Source organism: Aphelocoma coerulescens, chromosome 20, assembly GCF_041296385.1.
Source record: "Aphelocoma coerulescens isolate FSJ_1873_10779 chromosome 20, UR_Acoe_1.0, whole genome shotgun sequence".
Classification (NCBI taxonomy): Eukaryota; Metazoa; Chordata; class Aves; order Passeriformes; family Corvidae; genus Aphelocoma; species Aphelocoma coerulescens.
The window spans coordinates 3652065-3669640 of NC_091033.1; the positions used below are offsets into that span (position 1 = coordinate 3652065).

General features: G+C 50.1%; 1 protein-coding gene across 2 annotated transcripts in view; it reads right to left on the reverse strand.

Annotated features, from left to right (window-relative positions):
• Nucleotides 1-17576, reverse strand: part of TOX2 (TOX high mobility group box family member 2) — a 149339-nt gene that overhangs the window by 21270 nt on the left and 110493 nt on the right. For both annotated transcript variants that reach the window (XM_069034020.1, XM_069034021.1), the window contains exon 4: nt 3849-4088. In XM_069034020.1, coding sequence (XP_068890121.1) covers nt 3849-4088 — 240 coding nt within the window. The remainder of the gene's footprint in view (nt 1-3848; nt 4089-17576) is intronic.

Sequence of the window (17576 nt, forward strand, 5' to 3'; positions counted from 1 at the left end):
CCCCCCATTCCAGGAGGGCTCTGAGCACTGACCAAGCAACACCAGCATCACATTAACCATCACACCAGGGCCATCCAAAATTTGCTCCATCCTGCTGACATGTATGTACTCCTATCCAGAGGAATATGCAGGAATTGAACTGTTTTAATTGTATGAATGGAATGCTTTGCACGTGCTGTTCACTCTTACTCCTGATCTGGGCGCAGCAGGATGACCAGGAATGGCCCTGTCCACACTCAGTGCCCAGTGGGTGTTGGAATTCAGGGGAGCAGGACACAGGGAACAGGAGATGCTGCCACTGGGCTGGGAAGTAAAAGAGCAAGGCTGGAAACAAGGATGCTTCCACTGAAGGCAGCATGGAAAGAAGATCCGGTATCAGTCTCCCTTGGATGCCCTGTGCAGTGCATTAGGAAAAGGTTCTTCTCCCAGAGGGTGCTGGGCACTGCTCAGGCTCCCCAGGGAATGGTCCCGGCCCCGAGGCTGCCAGAGCTCCAGGAGCGTTTGGACAGCGCTGCCAGGGATGCCCAGGGTGGGGTTGTTGGGGTGTCTGTGCAGGGCCAGGGGTTGGACTGGGTGATCCCTGAGGGTCCAGCTCAGGATATTCTGGGATCCTATGAATACAGGGGACTGCAGAAGCCTCCATGGGAGGATGTGCAAAGGAAAAAACCCCTGGAAAACATCTGGATACCCATCAAAGCTCTCAATGCATTAACTGTGGCCAGTGAAAGCTCGCACTACAGGGAAGCACCATTACCCTTATTTTATAGTGAAGGAAAACCAAAATACACCAGATGACAGAGAATAAAAGTACTGGCTGGATGTCTGCATCCTTGAGGGCAAACAGGACACCAGCCCCTCCACCTGCAGACCCCGAGCTCAAGGCACTGCCATCAGCTGCACAGGTTGTTGAATTGCTTGGAAAGACATAGGTCTAAACACCAAGATCTTGTGAAAACTGTGCCTCCAGCCGAGCTGGGGACAAACAGCCTCTTCTCCTGATGGATTTGTCAATTTGAGCACATGCTTGGCAGTGCCAGGATTTAAGAGGCTGGCACAGGGCAGGCACGGAGAGGAAAGGGCAGCAGCGTTCCCGTTCTCCACTCTGCAGCTCTTGACTGGTCATTAATTTCAGTATCAGCGCAGTGACATTTGTCAAACAGACAGTGACCATTAGTGAATGAGCAGAGAGACCAAAAAAATTGCATTTAATTTAAAATTGCCCAAATGGGCTTGAATGGGAGGCCTGGAGGTGAAAGGCCAGCTTATTAGAAGGAAAAAAAAATGCATGACAGGGCTTCAGCCCATTAGGAAGTGAGATGGTATTTTAACTAACTGTGATCCTATTTGATTCAGTGGAGTGCCATGGGGGACCTGCTCCCACACAGCCACTGACCAAGCCAAGGAGCTGGAACAGCAGGAGCACAACCCCAGCTGGATTTACAGCTCAGGCAGCAGCAAAGAGCACATGGGGTTTAAGGAAAACAGATGCTGCAAGGCTGCCCAGGGCCACCAGTCCCCAGCAGGGAGCAGAGCAGATCAGGGTTTGGTATTCCTGGGGTTTTCCAGGTGTGACAGGCACCTGGGAGGAGACAACAGCTTGGTCTGGACCTCAGAAGAGGCTTGACCAACCTGAACCGTGTTCATGGCTAAAGTCAACTCCCAGTGAGCCAGTGCCTCGCTGCCCCAGAGCATCTGCACCCCCAAGGGTCATCCTCATGGTCAAAGGGACCAGGGAGGCTCGGGCAGGGGGATGAAGAGCTTGGCCACCTGCCCGTGGTGGCCACTGGCACTGGACCTGCCCCAGAGAGGCGGCAGAAGGTCTGTTTGATGCCAGATGTGGACTGGGGCAATGATGTGAGCCCAGAAACTTGGTGCCTTCTTAGATGTTGAACCCAGGAAGAGCTGAAACCTCACGGGCATTGATTTTAATGACTGTGATCACCAGAGTTATTTTAATAACTATGGAGTGTGACCACTAATCTGGCTGGAAGTTGGGCTGTAGCCACCTCTCCCTTCAGTGCATGTGCACCCACCACCCAAGCTAGGAAGCAGGTAAATGCACCAGTGTGGCTCAGAGACCTCTGAAATTCATAAGCTCCCTGGCTCAGAGGACCAGCTGGACCTGTAGGACCTGCTGGCATCAGACTAATTTCTTTCACGTGTGACCTTCTCACTCACAAGATTAATTTCTGCTTGTTAGATGTCGTTTTGATGCCTTGTTGCAGAAAAGCCCTTAATGGCCACGTGAAACATGACTGATGGGGGAAGGCAGCAGCTGTGCAGACAGAGAAAGCAAACAGAAACCTGCAGGCCACAAGGTGGGTCTGCTGCTTTCCATACACTCAGCATCTCCTCCTCCATCAAACACATCAGTCCCACCTGTTTGGGGGTTTACAGGGCAGAAGAATGAGAGGGATTGCCTTAAGGATTAGGAAAAATTCTAATCTCTGCAAGTTGTCATCATCTGGACATCTCCAAACCCTTCCTACCCCATGGGTACCACTGGCTCAAGAAAACAGAAGATCCAACCCCGAAGCTGTGTCCTCCTCAGGGACTCCTGGGTGGCTGACAGGAAAGTTGGGTGGTGCTGGTGGAGGCAGAGAGACTGAACCTGGTGTGTCACTAGACTGAAACTCATTTTCTTCTGACGTGGAAGATTTCAGCTCCCAGGTCGTTGCCTGGAGCTTTGTGACGCAGGCTTTGGGAGATGGCAGACCACGGGATCCAGCAGCACAACCCATCCCACAGTGTCCCTTGAACATGGAAGCACAGAGTTTGAAAAATTCCATTTGTTTTTAACCTCGTGTAACCATTCTTGTCAGTTTTAATCCACTGAAGCTGTTTCTCCACCCACACAAGCACTCTGCTTTGAAATGTCTCAGTCTGAAGTGAAGTTTGGCAATGGATGAAAAACTACAGGATTGATGGGAATCCATTTTCCTGGATTTCCATGAAGAGGGAGAGCTTTTTGCTCAGTCCTAGCATTTTCCTGCTTTTCCAGCCTGTGCACTGTCTGCTGCTCTGGTTGTACATTCAAACCCTGTCACAACAGCCTATTTTGGTGGGACAAGGTTACAATACTAGTGCCTTGGGTCAGCACCTTCCAGGAGAAGGTTTTCCATGGAAGGCTTTAATCAGAGTCCCCAGGGAGCCCAGGGATGGACCTGCAGGCACAGAGGCACGGTGATTGCCACAGTTTGCTCTCAGGAAATAACAGCCACAGGCTCCTGAAACACAGCACGTATTGTTTGGCTGTGCTGCTGCATTTGGAGAGAGATGGACAACAACCAAGATGTGCCCAAACCCCCAGGAATTCCTTGGGTTTGCTGGTGTCACACTCAGCAGTAGTTTTGTTGGCTGTAGAGACCATTCGGGACATTGCTGACTACTTCAAACACCACCTGGCTGAACAAAAAGGCGGAAGACTCTTCCTCTTTTAATTCCTGTTCATTTCCCTTAGCAAGCCACGTCCGATGAGCTCAGTTAAATGCCACCATGAGCTCCTTTCCTGTTTCAGTCTTCTCTACCCACCACCAGAAATCTAATGTAGCTCCAAGCATCTGCAGACCCTAAGCCCCGAACCTGCTTTGCTCATCATAATCATCATCCCAGGAAATTCTGTAGCCTGATGGACCTGGTAAAACATGAAGGCAGAAGAACAACTCTGATCTCCAAACCCGCTGTGTGAGTGCCAGCCTGCTGTGCTCGGCCTCACCCTAGGCTGGGAACAGTGCCCTCCTCCGTGGGAAAGTCTCCCACTATAAATATAAAAACAAGGCCAGAAGTCTATGCTCTTTAGGACAATGAAAAACAGCATTCCCCATCAAACCCGGCGCGACCGCACGTACCTTGTAATGCGACTCGGTCTCCTCTTCCTGAGTGGAGCTGGAGGGAGATGGGGTGGCAGACTTGCTTCCCGGGGGCGAGGGGGAGCCGTGGGTGACCCCGCTCCGGATCCCCATCTGGGAGATGAGCTGGGACTGGCTGAGGGCACCCATGGGGCCGCCCAGCATCCCGGGCCGGTTGAGCAGCGGCACTTGGCGGTTGGACTCGTAGGACGCGGCGTCCGAGTGCACCATCTCCTGGATCTGAGTGAGGAGGAGATCGCTCGTGACTACAAAATTCATTCATTTATTTATTTATTTGCCATACTGCCAAATCACTTTGAGGCTGGTTTATTGTTTAAATTGTTCTACACAGCTGGGAAAGTCTTCCCGGCGATCCCTTCCACACGAGGCAAGAGCTGGGCACCGTGCACCCATTGCTGTGCCCATGAGGTGCTAAATCAGCTTTGAGTGTGGGTCTGTGTGCTCAGAAGGTGCCCCTGCCTGCCTCAGGGACCACTGGTGGCTGGCACCCGCCAGGGGTCAGATAAAAAGGTTAATAAATGAGCAATTTATGGCCAAATCATGAGGAGAAGGGAAGGTCCTCCAAGCCCTATTCAACCTGGCCTTGGACACTTCCAGGGATGGGGCAGCCACAGCTCCTCTGGGCACCCTGTGCCAGGGCCTCCCCACCCTCACAAGGAAGAATTTCTTCCTAATATCCCATCTAAACCTACCCTCCTATAACTTAAAACCATTCCTTCTTTTCCTGTGACTCCAGAACCTTGTCCAAAATCCCTCTCCAGCTTTCCTGGAGCCCCTTTATGCCCTGGAAGGGGCTCTGATGTTTTCCCAGAGCCTTCTCTTCTCCAGGTGAACCCCTCCCAGGTCTCCCAGCCTGGCTCCAGAGCAGAGCTGCTCCAGCTTTTGGAGCATCTTCATGGCCTCCTCTGGACTCATTCCAGCAGGTCCATCTCCTGTACACCCAGAAGCAAATGAGGGATGAGATGATGAGATGAGATGAGATGAGATGAGATGAGATGAGATGAGATGAGATGAGATGAGATGAAGACAAACCCTGCTGTTTCCTGTGCCAAGACCCCATTTCCAGTTTGTACCATTTTCCCTGAAAACCCCATTTTCCCCTAGGATCCATCCTTGCCCATCTAGTAGAGTTTGGCTCCTGCACAGCCTCATCCAGCCATGGAGTGTGAGGGAGGCAAACCCTATCTGAAACGTTTCCCAGAGTTTTCCCCTTTTACATTAATCTGATTAATGCTAACATGAATTTAAAGACCCGAGCTCCCAATCAGCCCTCTGAAGTGCAATCTCTCATTACCAGGGGAGCTTTGCCAACTCCATCAGCAGCACACACACAGAAGGAAACCCATGGAAGACCTGTGAGGGCTCCATAGGCTTCAGAGGATGTAAATCCAGATGCAAACCCAGATTTACTGCTGCAGGTCAGGAATCAAGAGCTTTACACCACACCCGACAGAATGTTCTGCTCTCCTTTGGACTCTCCGTCAGTAGAGGAGCAGTGTCAGGGGAACAGATTTCCCTGGATCTGCCCTTTTTCTGCATTAATTGTGAAGGGAAGGGATTTAACTCACAGGAATTAAATATATTCCTGCATTTCAACAGCAGGAGTGTGACTGAGGCTGTCTTAGGGGCCGCACTGAATTGCTGCCCTTGGCTTTGGTGGTGTCAAGGAGGCAGCAGGGCTGGCTTTGCTTAGAGGCAAAGGGGCACAGAGCTTAACTATGCTTTGGTCAGGGGCATAGAGCTTAACTATGGCCAGTTTTTTGTGCCTTTAAAACCTTATTATGTGCCCTTGAAACCTTATTATGTGCCTTACTGCCGAGCTCTGGCCTTTCCTGGTCATAAAGACATCGAGGATGATGCAGCCATGGGGATGGACACCAGGCTTGGGCAGCACAGGAGGCAGCATAGAGGCAATTTTTGCGTTTAAAACTCAATTTGCAGAAGTCATGGGAGTGGCCTGGGTGAGACAGGCAGCGACAGGGACCACGCAAGGTGGGGACACAGCACCCATCTGCTGAGCAGCCAGCTATTCCCAAATCCCAGCCAAAAAATGTACATTTGTCTTGGGTTTTGTCAGTTTAATCCAGACCTTTCAAGTTGGAGAAGATCTGCCAGCTGCTAAGGAAAAGAATAATTTATTGTCCTTATTTTAAATTTAAATGAAGGGAAAGTTTAGAAGACGGGTGTTGGAGAAATGGGGAAGGCTATGAGACGTGGCTTCAAAAATTCTGAAATTTAAAAATAGCTTGCTCACATTTCAGCCACAGCAGTCTCCTGAGGAAATACTGTACTAAAACAATTTTGGGGGAAACTTTTATTATGTGGCCAATAGACCACAACGGCTCCGTTTATCCATTAAATATGTAATCACACACTGTTTCTTTACAGTGCATGTTAGTTATGCATCAGAGCAGAACAAGTCCAGGAGTGCAATTATGGATATGGGCCACGTGTTGTAAATGCCTCTGAAAATTTGTAGAAAAAAACCAGGAACCAGAGCTTGGCTCAGAGAACCCCTACTGAAGCCCCATGCTCACAACCCCATCACAGACCCCTCTTGAGACACAGCATTTGTGCTGGGATGTCCCCCTCCAAGGATATCTTAGTGAGATGCCTCCTCTCAATTTCTTCACCTCATCAAAGGGACCCCATAAGACCAGACTTTTACTCCTGTGGTGACAGGACAAGGGGGAACGGTTTTAAACTTAGAGAGGGTTGATTTAGGTTAGATATAAGGTAGAAGTTTTTTACAGTGAAGGTGGTAAAACACAGGCACAGGGTGCCCAGAGAAGCTGTGGCTGCCCCTGGATCCCTGGCAGTGCCCAAGGGCAGGTTGGATGGGGCTTGGAGCAGCCTGGGGTAGTGGGAAGTGTCCCTGCCCATGGCAGGGGTGGCACTGGATGGGCTTTAAAGGTCCCTCCCAACCCAAACCATTCCACAATTGTATGATAAGAAAGTGGTTTTAGTTGAATATTGTTGGTTCTTCTCTCCCTCTCCCACACCTCCATCTCTTCTCCCCCTATCCAGGAGGCTCTGCAGGACACATGCAGAGCTCCTCACATGCACCCTGCTGAGCAGTGTCTGGACAGGCAGGAGCTGCCTCCACCATTTGGCACTTACTGCATTTCTCTCCACTCCTATTTATTATTTTTTCTTTTTTTAAGTGCAATTTTGGAAGCAACATGCCAGGCTGCCACCTCCCCATCACTCCTGGTGATGGCTCCTGGTCTCCCCAGCAGTGGTGGAAAAGCCACTCGTGTTTTCCAGATGTGACATGTTTGGGGTGAAAATGAAGGTGAGTGGTTCAAGTGCAGCACTGGAGCTCCTTAAATAGGATTAAGGGTGAGGACGGCCCTGACTCAAGCCAGGGAAAGGATTATTCCTGCTTCCCACTGCGGGATCCTGCAGACACTGATTTCAGGGGCACCCAAAGCAGGTGATACCCCCCCCCTCCCCAAGAAAAGAGAGACACAGGAGCAGGATTTTGAGATGCTTCCCTGCAGCAAATGGCCTCATCAGGCAAGTAAATGGTGAATGAAACGGTGATCACGGCAAACCAAAGTGAAAGGGGGTAATGAATGCAACGCTCCCTGTGTGAAAGAAAACAAGCTGGTCCTGTGAGGTGCAATCCCAGCACTGGGCTCAGTGGGGCTGGCCCATGCCTTCCCCCTCCCTGAAGCACTCGGCAGCACCACAGCACCCGATGGAAACATGGAATTAAATAACCATCCTCCAAATGGGATCAGCTCCTTCCCCAGGAGCAGGGCCTGTGGGAGCCAGGTCAGATCCCATCTCCATCCCGGGAATTCAGCACAACAAGCTCACCACGAGGTGCTGCAAAAGGCTCAGGATGGGTTTGCAGCCTGTGCTCAAAAGATGTTTTGCATCTCAGAGAGGAAACCCAGAGTGTAATGTGATGTAGTCATAGCTAAAGTAATTAAGTGCATCTTACTTAGCAGATTCCCAAAGGCTGTGCTAACTCAAAGACAGCTTCTTTTTTTCCACAATATTTCAATTCTTTTAATGAATATGCATATCAGGCCCATAAACGCTCCAGCTAATCCGAAGAAGGAGAGAAAAACAGGCTGACAATGGCACATGGTCCAGGTTCCCTGTTTCTGGGGAGAAGGGGAATTCAGTGAGTGACAAATGCCATGGGGAAGAGCCCGGTCAGGGACTGGGACCCAGGGCTCAGGTGCCAGGATCTGGCAGGGATGGCTGTGTCATGAAATGGCCTCCTGCTAAATCCTAACTCCTGACTGAAGCCTTGAGGCAGGTCCCACCCCTAAAACCACTTTCTGCCTTTGCTTTCCATGGGATTTTTCTCCTTCTCTCACCTTCCTTGGTCTTGGCCACACCCTGAACAAACACTGTGCTCTGGTGGCAGAAGCACAGATCCAGAGCTCCTGTGTTCTTCCCCCATGGTGTGCTCTGCCCTTGGAGCAGTGATGCTCCGAGCTGCCCCAGCCCTGCTGCCTGCTTGGCTGGGCTGCAGTCCCACGGATGGGATCCATGCTGAGCCACTTGTGATGTTACCCAAGGAGCAGGGAAAGGAGAAATTTGGCCGGAGTTTGCCACACAACACTGTCTGACCCCACTGCACAGGCAGGTCCTGGGGGTGCTGGAGGATGAGAGGCTGGACATGACCTGGGAATGTGCATGGGCAGCCCAGAAATCCAGCCATGTCCTGGGCTCATCCCACAGCACGGGCAGAGGTGAGGGGGATTCTGTCCCTCTGCCCTGCTCAGGTGAGACCCCACCTGCAGAGCTGCCCCAGCCCGGGGGTTCCCAACATCAGAAGGACGTGGAGCTGCTGGAGAGAGTCCAGAGGAGGCCACGGAGATGCTCCAAAGGCTGGAGCCCCTCTGCTCTGGAGCCAGGCTGGGAGAGCTGCGAGTGCTCACCTGGAGGAGAGAAGGCTCCAGGGAGAGCTCAGAGCCCCTTCCAGGACCTAAAGGGGCCGATAAGAAAGATGGGCACAGACTTTTTAGCAGGGCCTGTTGTGACAAAGGGTGATGGTTTTAAACTAAAAGAGAGTTGATTTAGAGTAGATATAGGGAAGAATTTTTTTCTGGTGAGGGTGGTAAATACTGGCACAGGGTGCCCAGAGAAGCTGTGGCTGCCCCTGGATCCCTGGAAGTGTCCAAGGCCAGGCTGGATGGGGCTTGGAGAAACCACAGCAGGGAGTTGGAATGAGATGTCTTTAAGGTCCCTTCCAACCCAAACCATTCCATGACTCTAGGACTCCCACCCTTCCCAGGGTCAGTTAACACAAGTGGGGTGAGCTGAGCTGAGCTGAGCTGTCAGAGCCTTCCTCATCCAGGGTCTTCCTCCCAGGCAAGGCAAGCAGCTGCTCCAGGGGCAGCCACCAGGCTCATCCACAGCACAGCTTCCCTCTCCTTGGGTTTGTTCCCAAGAACAAGCCATTATAATCACAATCAACCAGGGAGAGGAATTATCTGCTGAACAGCTTTGAAGCAAAGTTTTCCCAGCAGGCTTTTTCTGTATTGAAGTTTCAATGTAAACGCATCACCATAGCTGAAATGCTTAAAGATGATTTACTTAAAAAAGAGAGAGAGCAGGAGAGAGAGGAGCTGATAAGAAAATATATCCCCAATTACCACCCCTCCTCTTCCCGATTTGTAACTGCTCCTAATAAACTTTCATGGTCTATGTAAAATGCTTTAGTGCAGTGACAAATTTCTGCTGGAATTTGAGATGTCTTGTTCAGAGTAATAGCTATCTCACACAGGTGCCCAGCTGCTATTGTAAAATCAGTAAGCATTTAATTGAAACAAATGACTATAATAATAGTACATTATCCCTGCAGGCTCATAGCCATAACAGTTTTAATTATTGAGTTAAGAGTCAAACTAATTTATCCTTTAAAGTAACAGCCACATCTTTGGTTCCACCGATCATCCTATTACGAACACGAGGGGAACAGTTGGAAAGGATTTAAAAAGGAAGTAATTTATTTTGGTAGAGGTGGGGGGGGCATTTATCATATGGCAGAGGATTTCTCTGCGCACTCACGTTCCCTGCTGTGGTTGTCACCTCCCTCCTGGATGCATCCAGTTCCCAGAGGGACCAAGCACCCTCTGCCAGCTCCTGGGGATCTGTACCCCCACCAGGATGCCATGGGGGGGCTTTGCTGGCCCAGCAGCAGCAGCACAGGAGCCCATGGGAACCGCTGGTGCCAGCTTTGGGGGTTTGGACACATGGAAATTTTTTGGATCTACATTAAAATTACAGTTTCTCTTCATCGAACACAGTGGAAAAAGAAAGGTTTTCCAGACTCAAGTTTGCAAACATGATCTGGAGGAGCATCTCTGAACTCAGAGCCAGGCAGCAAAGAGGAAGAATCCACATTCATGGTTTAAAAAAAGCATTTCTGAGACACAGACTTGCCCTGGGGCAGGTTTGAAGGCACAGCTTTCCCCAGCCCTCGGTTTCATGAGCCTTCCTGCTTTTGTTGTGGTGGCTGTGACACAGGGGATCTAAAGCATCTCTGAGAGCCCTTGGGGCACCACACGAGGAGGGGATGGAAAGAGGAGGGCTGCAAGGAGTTGGGGAACCCCTCCCTGTCAGGTGGGGTTCAGAAGCTGCCCAGGGGGGTGGATTCGCTTGTCACATTGGAGCAAGCCTGGAGTGCAGCGTCCATGGCCAGCCTGTGCTGCCAGCCCTGGAGCTCACTCCCCAGCACTGGCCAGATTGGGGGGCTCTCAGCAGTCTGTCCTTCCCCAGAGCACTTGCAGAGCACCATCAACCCCCTCCTGCTCTGGCCAAAGACACAGAGCTCTGCACTCTCTCCATGTTCCCCACTCTGCTCACTGCTCTGGATCCTTTTTGGACTTCTCCCTCAGCAGCACCCACCCAAAGCATCTCACACCCCTTTTCCAGAGCCACCATCTATAAGGAGAGGAGTCCTCACCTTGAAAGATCTTTTTTGCTCCTGCAAGGGGGGCAATACTGTTTTTCTAAACCCCTATCCTTTATTTGGGATCAGCTTACCAGGCCATGCCAAAAGCTCTGCATCTCTGTCTTCTGCCACCTTCCTGCTCACTGCATCATCATCTGCCAGCTCCACTGGCAATTATTTCATGCTTCCTTTGGCAGAAACATAAAAAAAGCCCTCCAGGAAGACAGAGTGACAATCCAGCCCACCAAACCTGTGCAACACTGGGTTCATATTGTTCCACTTTCTCAACAGACTTTGTGCTTCCAAGTCAAATGTCTTGCAGATGTCTCAGTATGTTATGTTAACACTGTTACCTCTATCACCCAAACCTGTAATCTCATCAAAAAAGATATCAAGTTAGCTTGACAAGATTTGTTTTCCATCAGCCCATGTTGATTGGCATTAATTATATTACCTTCCCTTAATTCTTTATTAATTGAGGCCTGGATCTGCCACTCCATTATTTTGCTGAGGATTGATGACAGACTGACAGGTCTGTAATTACCTGGGCTGTTCTGTTTCCCTTTTTAAATATTTGCACATTAGCTCTTTTCTAGTCCCCCAGAGCTTCCCCAATATTCCAAGAATTATTAAATACCAGCATTATCAGAGCTCCTCAGTCAGTTATCTGAAGCTATGTACAGACAAGCTCAGCCTGATGGCTTAGAGGGAACCTGAGCAGACAAATATGAGAAAAGAAACTTTTCTGGTTTAGGTGCTTTAAATAAAACCCCGATCTTTCTAATTAATGTTGGCGGTTCCAAATGCAATGCTTTCAAACATGAAGCTTCACCCTAAAGCCACACAGTGTCCCCAGATGAGGCTCCCAGGGCTTCTCCCAGTTGTGTTTATGTGGGAATGGACTGAGAGCAGCTCTGAGGAGGACTTGGGTGGATGAGAAGCTGAACACGACCTGTCCATGTGCACTGGCAGCCCAGAAACCCAACTGTATCCTGGGCTCATGCACAGTGAGGGCAGGGGGAGAGGGGGGATCCTGTCTCTCTGCTCTGGTGAGACCCCACCTACAGAGCTGCCCCCATCTCTGGGGACCCCAATGTAGGAAGATGTGGAGCCTGGAGTGAGTTCAGAGGAGGCTTTAAGAGCTGGAGCCCCTCTGCTCTGGAGCCAGGCTGGGAGAGCTGGGGGTGCTCACCTGGAGAAGAGAAGGATCCAAAGAGACCTCAGAGCCCCTTCCATAGCCTAAAGGGGCTCCAAGAGAGCTGGAGAGGGACTTTGGACAATGGTCTGGAGGGACAGGACACAGGGAATGGCTTCCCATTGCCAGAGGACAGGGTTAGATGGGATATTGGGAAGGAATTGTTCCCTGTGAGGGTGGGCAGGCCCTGGCACAGGGTGCCCAGAGAAGCTGTGGCTGCCCCTGGATCCCTGGCAGTGTCCAAGGCCAGGCTGGGCAGGGCTTGGAGCAACCTGGGGTAGTGGAAGCTGTCCCTGCCCATGGCAGGGAGGTTTAAACATCATGGTTTATAAGGTCCCTTCCAACCCAAACCATTCTGTGGTTATAGATGACTATGTCTCCTCATCTCTGGGGATTTTTTGATCTGCTTCTGTTACTGTGTACATTGCTCCTTATGTTTTCCAGCCTTGATCACCTCAGCCTGTTTTTTTTTCCCCCACAAAGAGAAGTTCCCTGCAGCAGGCAGGGGAGGGAATGACTGAGGGCTGGTGTTGGGAAGCACCTGCCTGACACACAGAGCTCGGCGCTTTGGCAGCCCGTGATCTCATGCTATGATATCCTGCTATTACAGGGGAAGGAATCCTCCAAACACAATTAGCACTTCATCAGAAGAGAAAGAACTGTAACTTCTGGGTGAGAAGAATGGTGTTAAACAGGGTAGAGACTCTGCTTGGCAAACAGGGAATATTGCTCCTTAATATTGTCATCGCTCCCGGGGCTGGGAGGGCACGGCCAGAAGGAAGCAGCTCAGCATGGCATGAACTGAACATTGTTATTTTCCTGTGATTCAACCCCCACCGTGGTCATCTGCCAGCAAGAGCATTATTGTGGACTGGTGCAGCAGAGATGTCCACGAGGGTGGACATTCCAAATCCCAGCTACTCCCACCCCCTGGGAGTGGCAGGGAGGCAGGAGTTGTGCTTCCCTCTCTCTTGTGCTGGTGGAGTGATTACACAGAGTACAAGAGGTTATGGTTTCCAAGCACCTCGAGGTGTCAGTGACACGGCTCCAGAGCTGTCCTCCCTCCCAGCCCTGCTGCAGACCTGCAGCCTTAGCTGGGCTGCTCCTTCTTCAGGAGACGACCAAAGTGTTGTAAGGGCTTGGCCCACCCTGAGTCCCAAATCCCAGCAGCTGCTGAGATGGGAACCTGGACCGCAGAGAATGAATCACCAAGGCTGGACAAGCCCTCAGAGACCATTGAGTCCAACCCTTACCCAGCACTGCCAGGTCCACCACTAAACCATGTCCCCAAGTGTCACATCTACATGTTTTTTGAGCACTTCCAGGCATGGTGACTCCAACACTGCCCTGGGCAGCTTGTTCCAGTGCTTGACCACCCTTTCAGTGAGGAAATTTTCCTAAATATCCAACCTGAACCTTCCCTGGTGCAGTTTGAGGCTGTTTCATACAGCTGAGCCCCTGCATTCCAGCAACCCCCCCTCAGCTGCACTGTGGACACCCCACAGCTGACCTTCCAGGGACACCTTCCACCCCACCAGGGTGCTCAGAGCCTTCCACTGACTTTTTTTCCAGGTGTCTTGCCTCTTCACCATTGAGTCTTAGGGGGAAATGCTTGAAGGAAAGGAATTGCTGTGACTATTCCCATGGGGACTGGGGACAAAGCACGTGTCCTTTGTCAAACTCAATCTCCCAGGGCCAGGGGTGAGCCCGACAGCCCAGCAAAATGCAAGCAAAATTCTGGTTCTAGTGGAAAAATGCCTGGTCTGTTGGAAGGTGCCCCTGCCCATGGCGTGGGGCTGGAAGTGGCTAGCTTTTAAGGTCCCTTCTAAGCCCAACCATTCCAGGATTCAGTGATGTGTCTGGAGGAGGAGGGATGCCCCTGGTACTGGAAAAGCAGCTGGGCTGTGCATGTGCTCCATCGGTGCTCCTGCAATTCTCAGCTGGAGAACTGTCTGTAAATAACATCTTCAATAAACTCAATTTTTTTTTTAAAGTACATTATTTTATGGATAAAGAACAAGCCTGATAATTCAGTGAACATGTTTGCAAATAATCTATCCCATTAATTTCCAGCCTGTTTTCTGAATGCATTATTTAGTGATTTTGCAAAAAACCCATTTGTAGAGGAAGGGAATTGACGCTCATCCAGGCATAACACCATAACACCATCGCCAAAAGCTGTGGCCAGAATTCCCAGGAATGGGCACTGGGAGGTAATTAAACAGCAGCAGACCCTGAGCCCCTCTCTTTTATAGCCCATGGGGGGTATAAAATGTAATAAAATTGTCACACCCCCTACATGTGTATTGGAAAGACAGGGAAAACCAGCTATGGAGGGGGAAAGAAGCAAAAGGGGCAGGTGATAAAACATTCATGGGTGAAGGTGAGGGACTGAGGGGGCCAAGAGGGTGCTGGGAACTGAGAAGGGTCTCCACCAGCCCTGGAGCCCATCCAGAACAATTTCCTAGTCTGGATTTCTGTCTCCACACTCGAGGTGGATGGAGGAGCAGAAAAACTGTCTCACGGAGTGTTTTTGTAGCATTATTGAGTGTAATAGTGAGGCAAAGCCATTCCAAGCAAGGGGAAAAGATCTTTCAGTGTCAGACCTGTTTATAAATCAGATTTTCTTTAATTTTTGTCTTTCACTTTTTAATCCCAAAGATACCGGTGAAACACGGAGTCAGAGGCCAGCGTTAAAACCTTCTACAACAAATGCCTCTATAAATAGAACTTGCTGCTTCCCAAGGCTGGGGTGAGACACCACATGTTGTGTGGGGCTAGAGGTGGTCCCTGGCCACATGTCTGAGGTGCCCTTTTGCTCATGAGTGGGAATTTAGGATCCTGCTAAGCTGTGCACTCCATGGGACCGTCACCTGCCCAGCAAAGCCATCCCACGGCTCAAGGACAGGATTTGAGACACAAATAAATTCCTGAGAAGCAGAGATCTGGTGTCATGTAAATAACCTTAAGCATTAAAAAAAGAGAAAAAAGAAGGGAAAGCAGGCAAACACTAGAGAGAGCAAGTTTTTTCCATCTGCAGCTCGACAGGGATTCCCTGGGGAGTTTGCTTTTCCTGGTGGGTTACCACTTCCTCGATGTTATTAGATGTTTAACATCCTGTGTTACAGCTCAGCCTCCTTTTTACAAGACTTTGAACCGCTGGGATGGACCAAAGTTCTGCTCCAGATGGATTGGAGGCCAATAATTTAATTTAATTTTTGTGGAAGCAGCATGGGCAGGGCCGAAGTGTGCTCTGCTGGGTGTCCTTGCCAAGGCAGGATCACACTGAGCCCTTCCCCATCCTGCTCCCCAGGGAGAGCACCCCGGGACACCCCTGGGCACCACTTGGTGATAACCATGGAACAGTGCCCAGCCTGGCAGGGGGGCAAGAAGCTTCCCTTTGGATGGAGAAGATGCTGGATTGTGTAAATCCAGGTGTTTTGCTTTTCAGGGCGATAAAAACTAACAGTGGCAAGAGCACCCATGGGACTTGCACACCCCGCTCACCCACAGCTCCACAAACATTCCCCCATCCCAACACTGGCCCCCTCACCTCCCCCAGCATTTATTGCCCCCTCCCTGTGCTTGTGCAGCTGATTGAAGCCTTTCTGCACTCCCAGCTTCCCTTATGTCTCTCCTGGCTCTTCTCACAGATTTTAGATATTGCATTCACATAAAGCAATAGACTCGCAGGTAATGAGAGACCTCCACGTTTTATTGCATGGAGCATTAAAAAAAAGAAGAAGGAGAAGAAGGCAAAAAGAAGCAATTTTAGAACACAACAGGAAACTGGGAAGACTAGATAGAGAACTCATCCCAGTGGGATTAAACTCTGTGAATGAATTTTAATAGGCTTTTTTTCGATTGCAAAGTCTAACAGCCCACTTTTCAAGCACCACAAGAAAAGCTGCAGCATTAGAAAGAGTTGGGTCCCCAGTGCTGATCCCACATCTGCACACAAACCACAGCTCTTCTGCACATCTGCAATGAGCTGCCCCCTTTTTGCCCCCACTCGGTTTCCCTCTGCAGCCAGATATTGCTGGGATTATTGTGTTAGTTTGTCATAAGTGTTTCATAAGAGTCTCCTATTAGCAGGAATACAAGCATCCAGGGAAGGGAAGTGGTTCTGTGGCTGAATATGTGTTGGGAAAATATAGGATTTTCAAAGCCCAGCTCTGCAGGAGCAATTTGAGACAAAACCAAACGTCCAGCACACCAGTTCTCCACCAGCACAGTGATGTTCCTGCTCTGCAGGGCGGAACCTCCGAGAGCTGCAGGATGTGCCACGACCTTGCTGCGTCACACAAACAGTTACAGAAGGCACAGTCTGGTATCTTCCTGCTTTAATTATAGCAAATGCTGAACACTCTTAAAATAGGTGTGAAAAAGCCCAAACGACTCTGTATGTACAAAATTAATTGCAGGAGGGAACAGGGAAGGGAAACTCGAGCACTGGCTCCTGCCACAAGAGCCAGATGCTGTAACTTCTGTTCTGACTCCCGACAACAGCAAATCCTTCTCATTTCTTAGCCAGCCAATATAACTGCAGCTGCTCTTCCAAGTTACAGACAGGCCAAAACCTACATAAATGCAGAATTGATGCCATACAGATGTAGGAAGTGCTCACTTAGGTTCCAGCAGCAGCATCAACCTGAGCTGCTGCGCTGCCTGCACTGTGCAATGCAGTTTATTAGATTAAATGTAGTGTATTAAGGGGGACCAGGGGAAGAGTATTCAGTCCAGCAGCATCTCTGTCCTCTTGGGCTTCCTCATGATGGATAACAAACACCTCAGAGATTCATTTGTTTCCTTCTAACACCCAGACACTCAGTTCCTGGAGGTGAGATATGCCATATTAAATGAGGCTTAGGTCTGCCCAGGACTGGGTTGCCACAATAACAAGTGTTCCTACTGCCAGTCTCCATTTAATCCTGGTAACAGCAGGGATTCAGGCCATCACAAACACTTCCTTCCCTCCCAAAACATATAACCCCAAGTGGTAAACCAAGAGTAAAGCATAACCCCATTAAAGGCTTGATTTTTCCCCCTGGGATTACATGCCGGCACTGGGGAGCTTGATCAATTGAGTCTTGAGGTTTAATCAATAAGTGCCAACAACAACATTACTGCATTCCAGCCATGCTCTCCATTCATCAACTTAAGTAACTCCAGTAACCCAGAAGACAGAGGCACTAAAGCAGCAATTAAGGTCTTTGGGGAAGTCTGAACGCAGCCGGTGACTCCTGGGACAGCCCTGGGTGTTCCACACTCCCGAAGGAGCTTCCACCTCCAGCTCAGGCACATTCCCCTCAGTGCCAGGCTGTTGATTAGATGGATATGGCAGGACTCAAATGCAGCAGAAAACATTTCAATTAAAAAATTGATCATTATTTTGTCTTGCACGTTGTGTCACCAAAACATTTTGGATGGCGCACCACGCTCGGCGCCGCATTTGCATTTCCGTCTGATCAGACACCAAGGACACGTGCCAGGCTCGTGTTTATGTTCCAGATCAAGTCACATATCCCAGCGATCTCATTAACCTGCTGCCCTGGAATTAAACAAAACCACCTGGAAAGGAAGCGCTTTC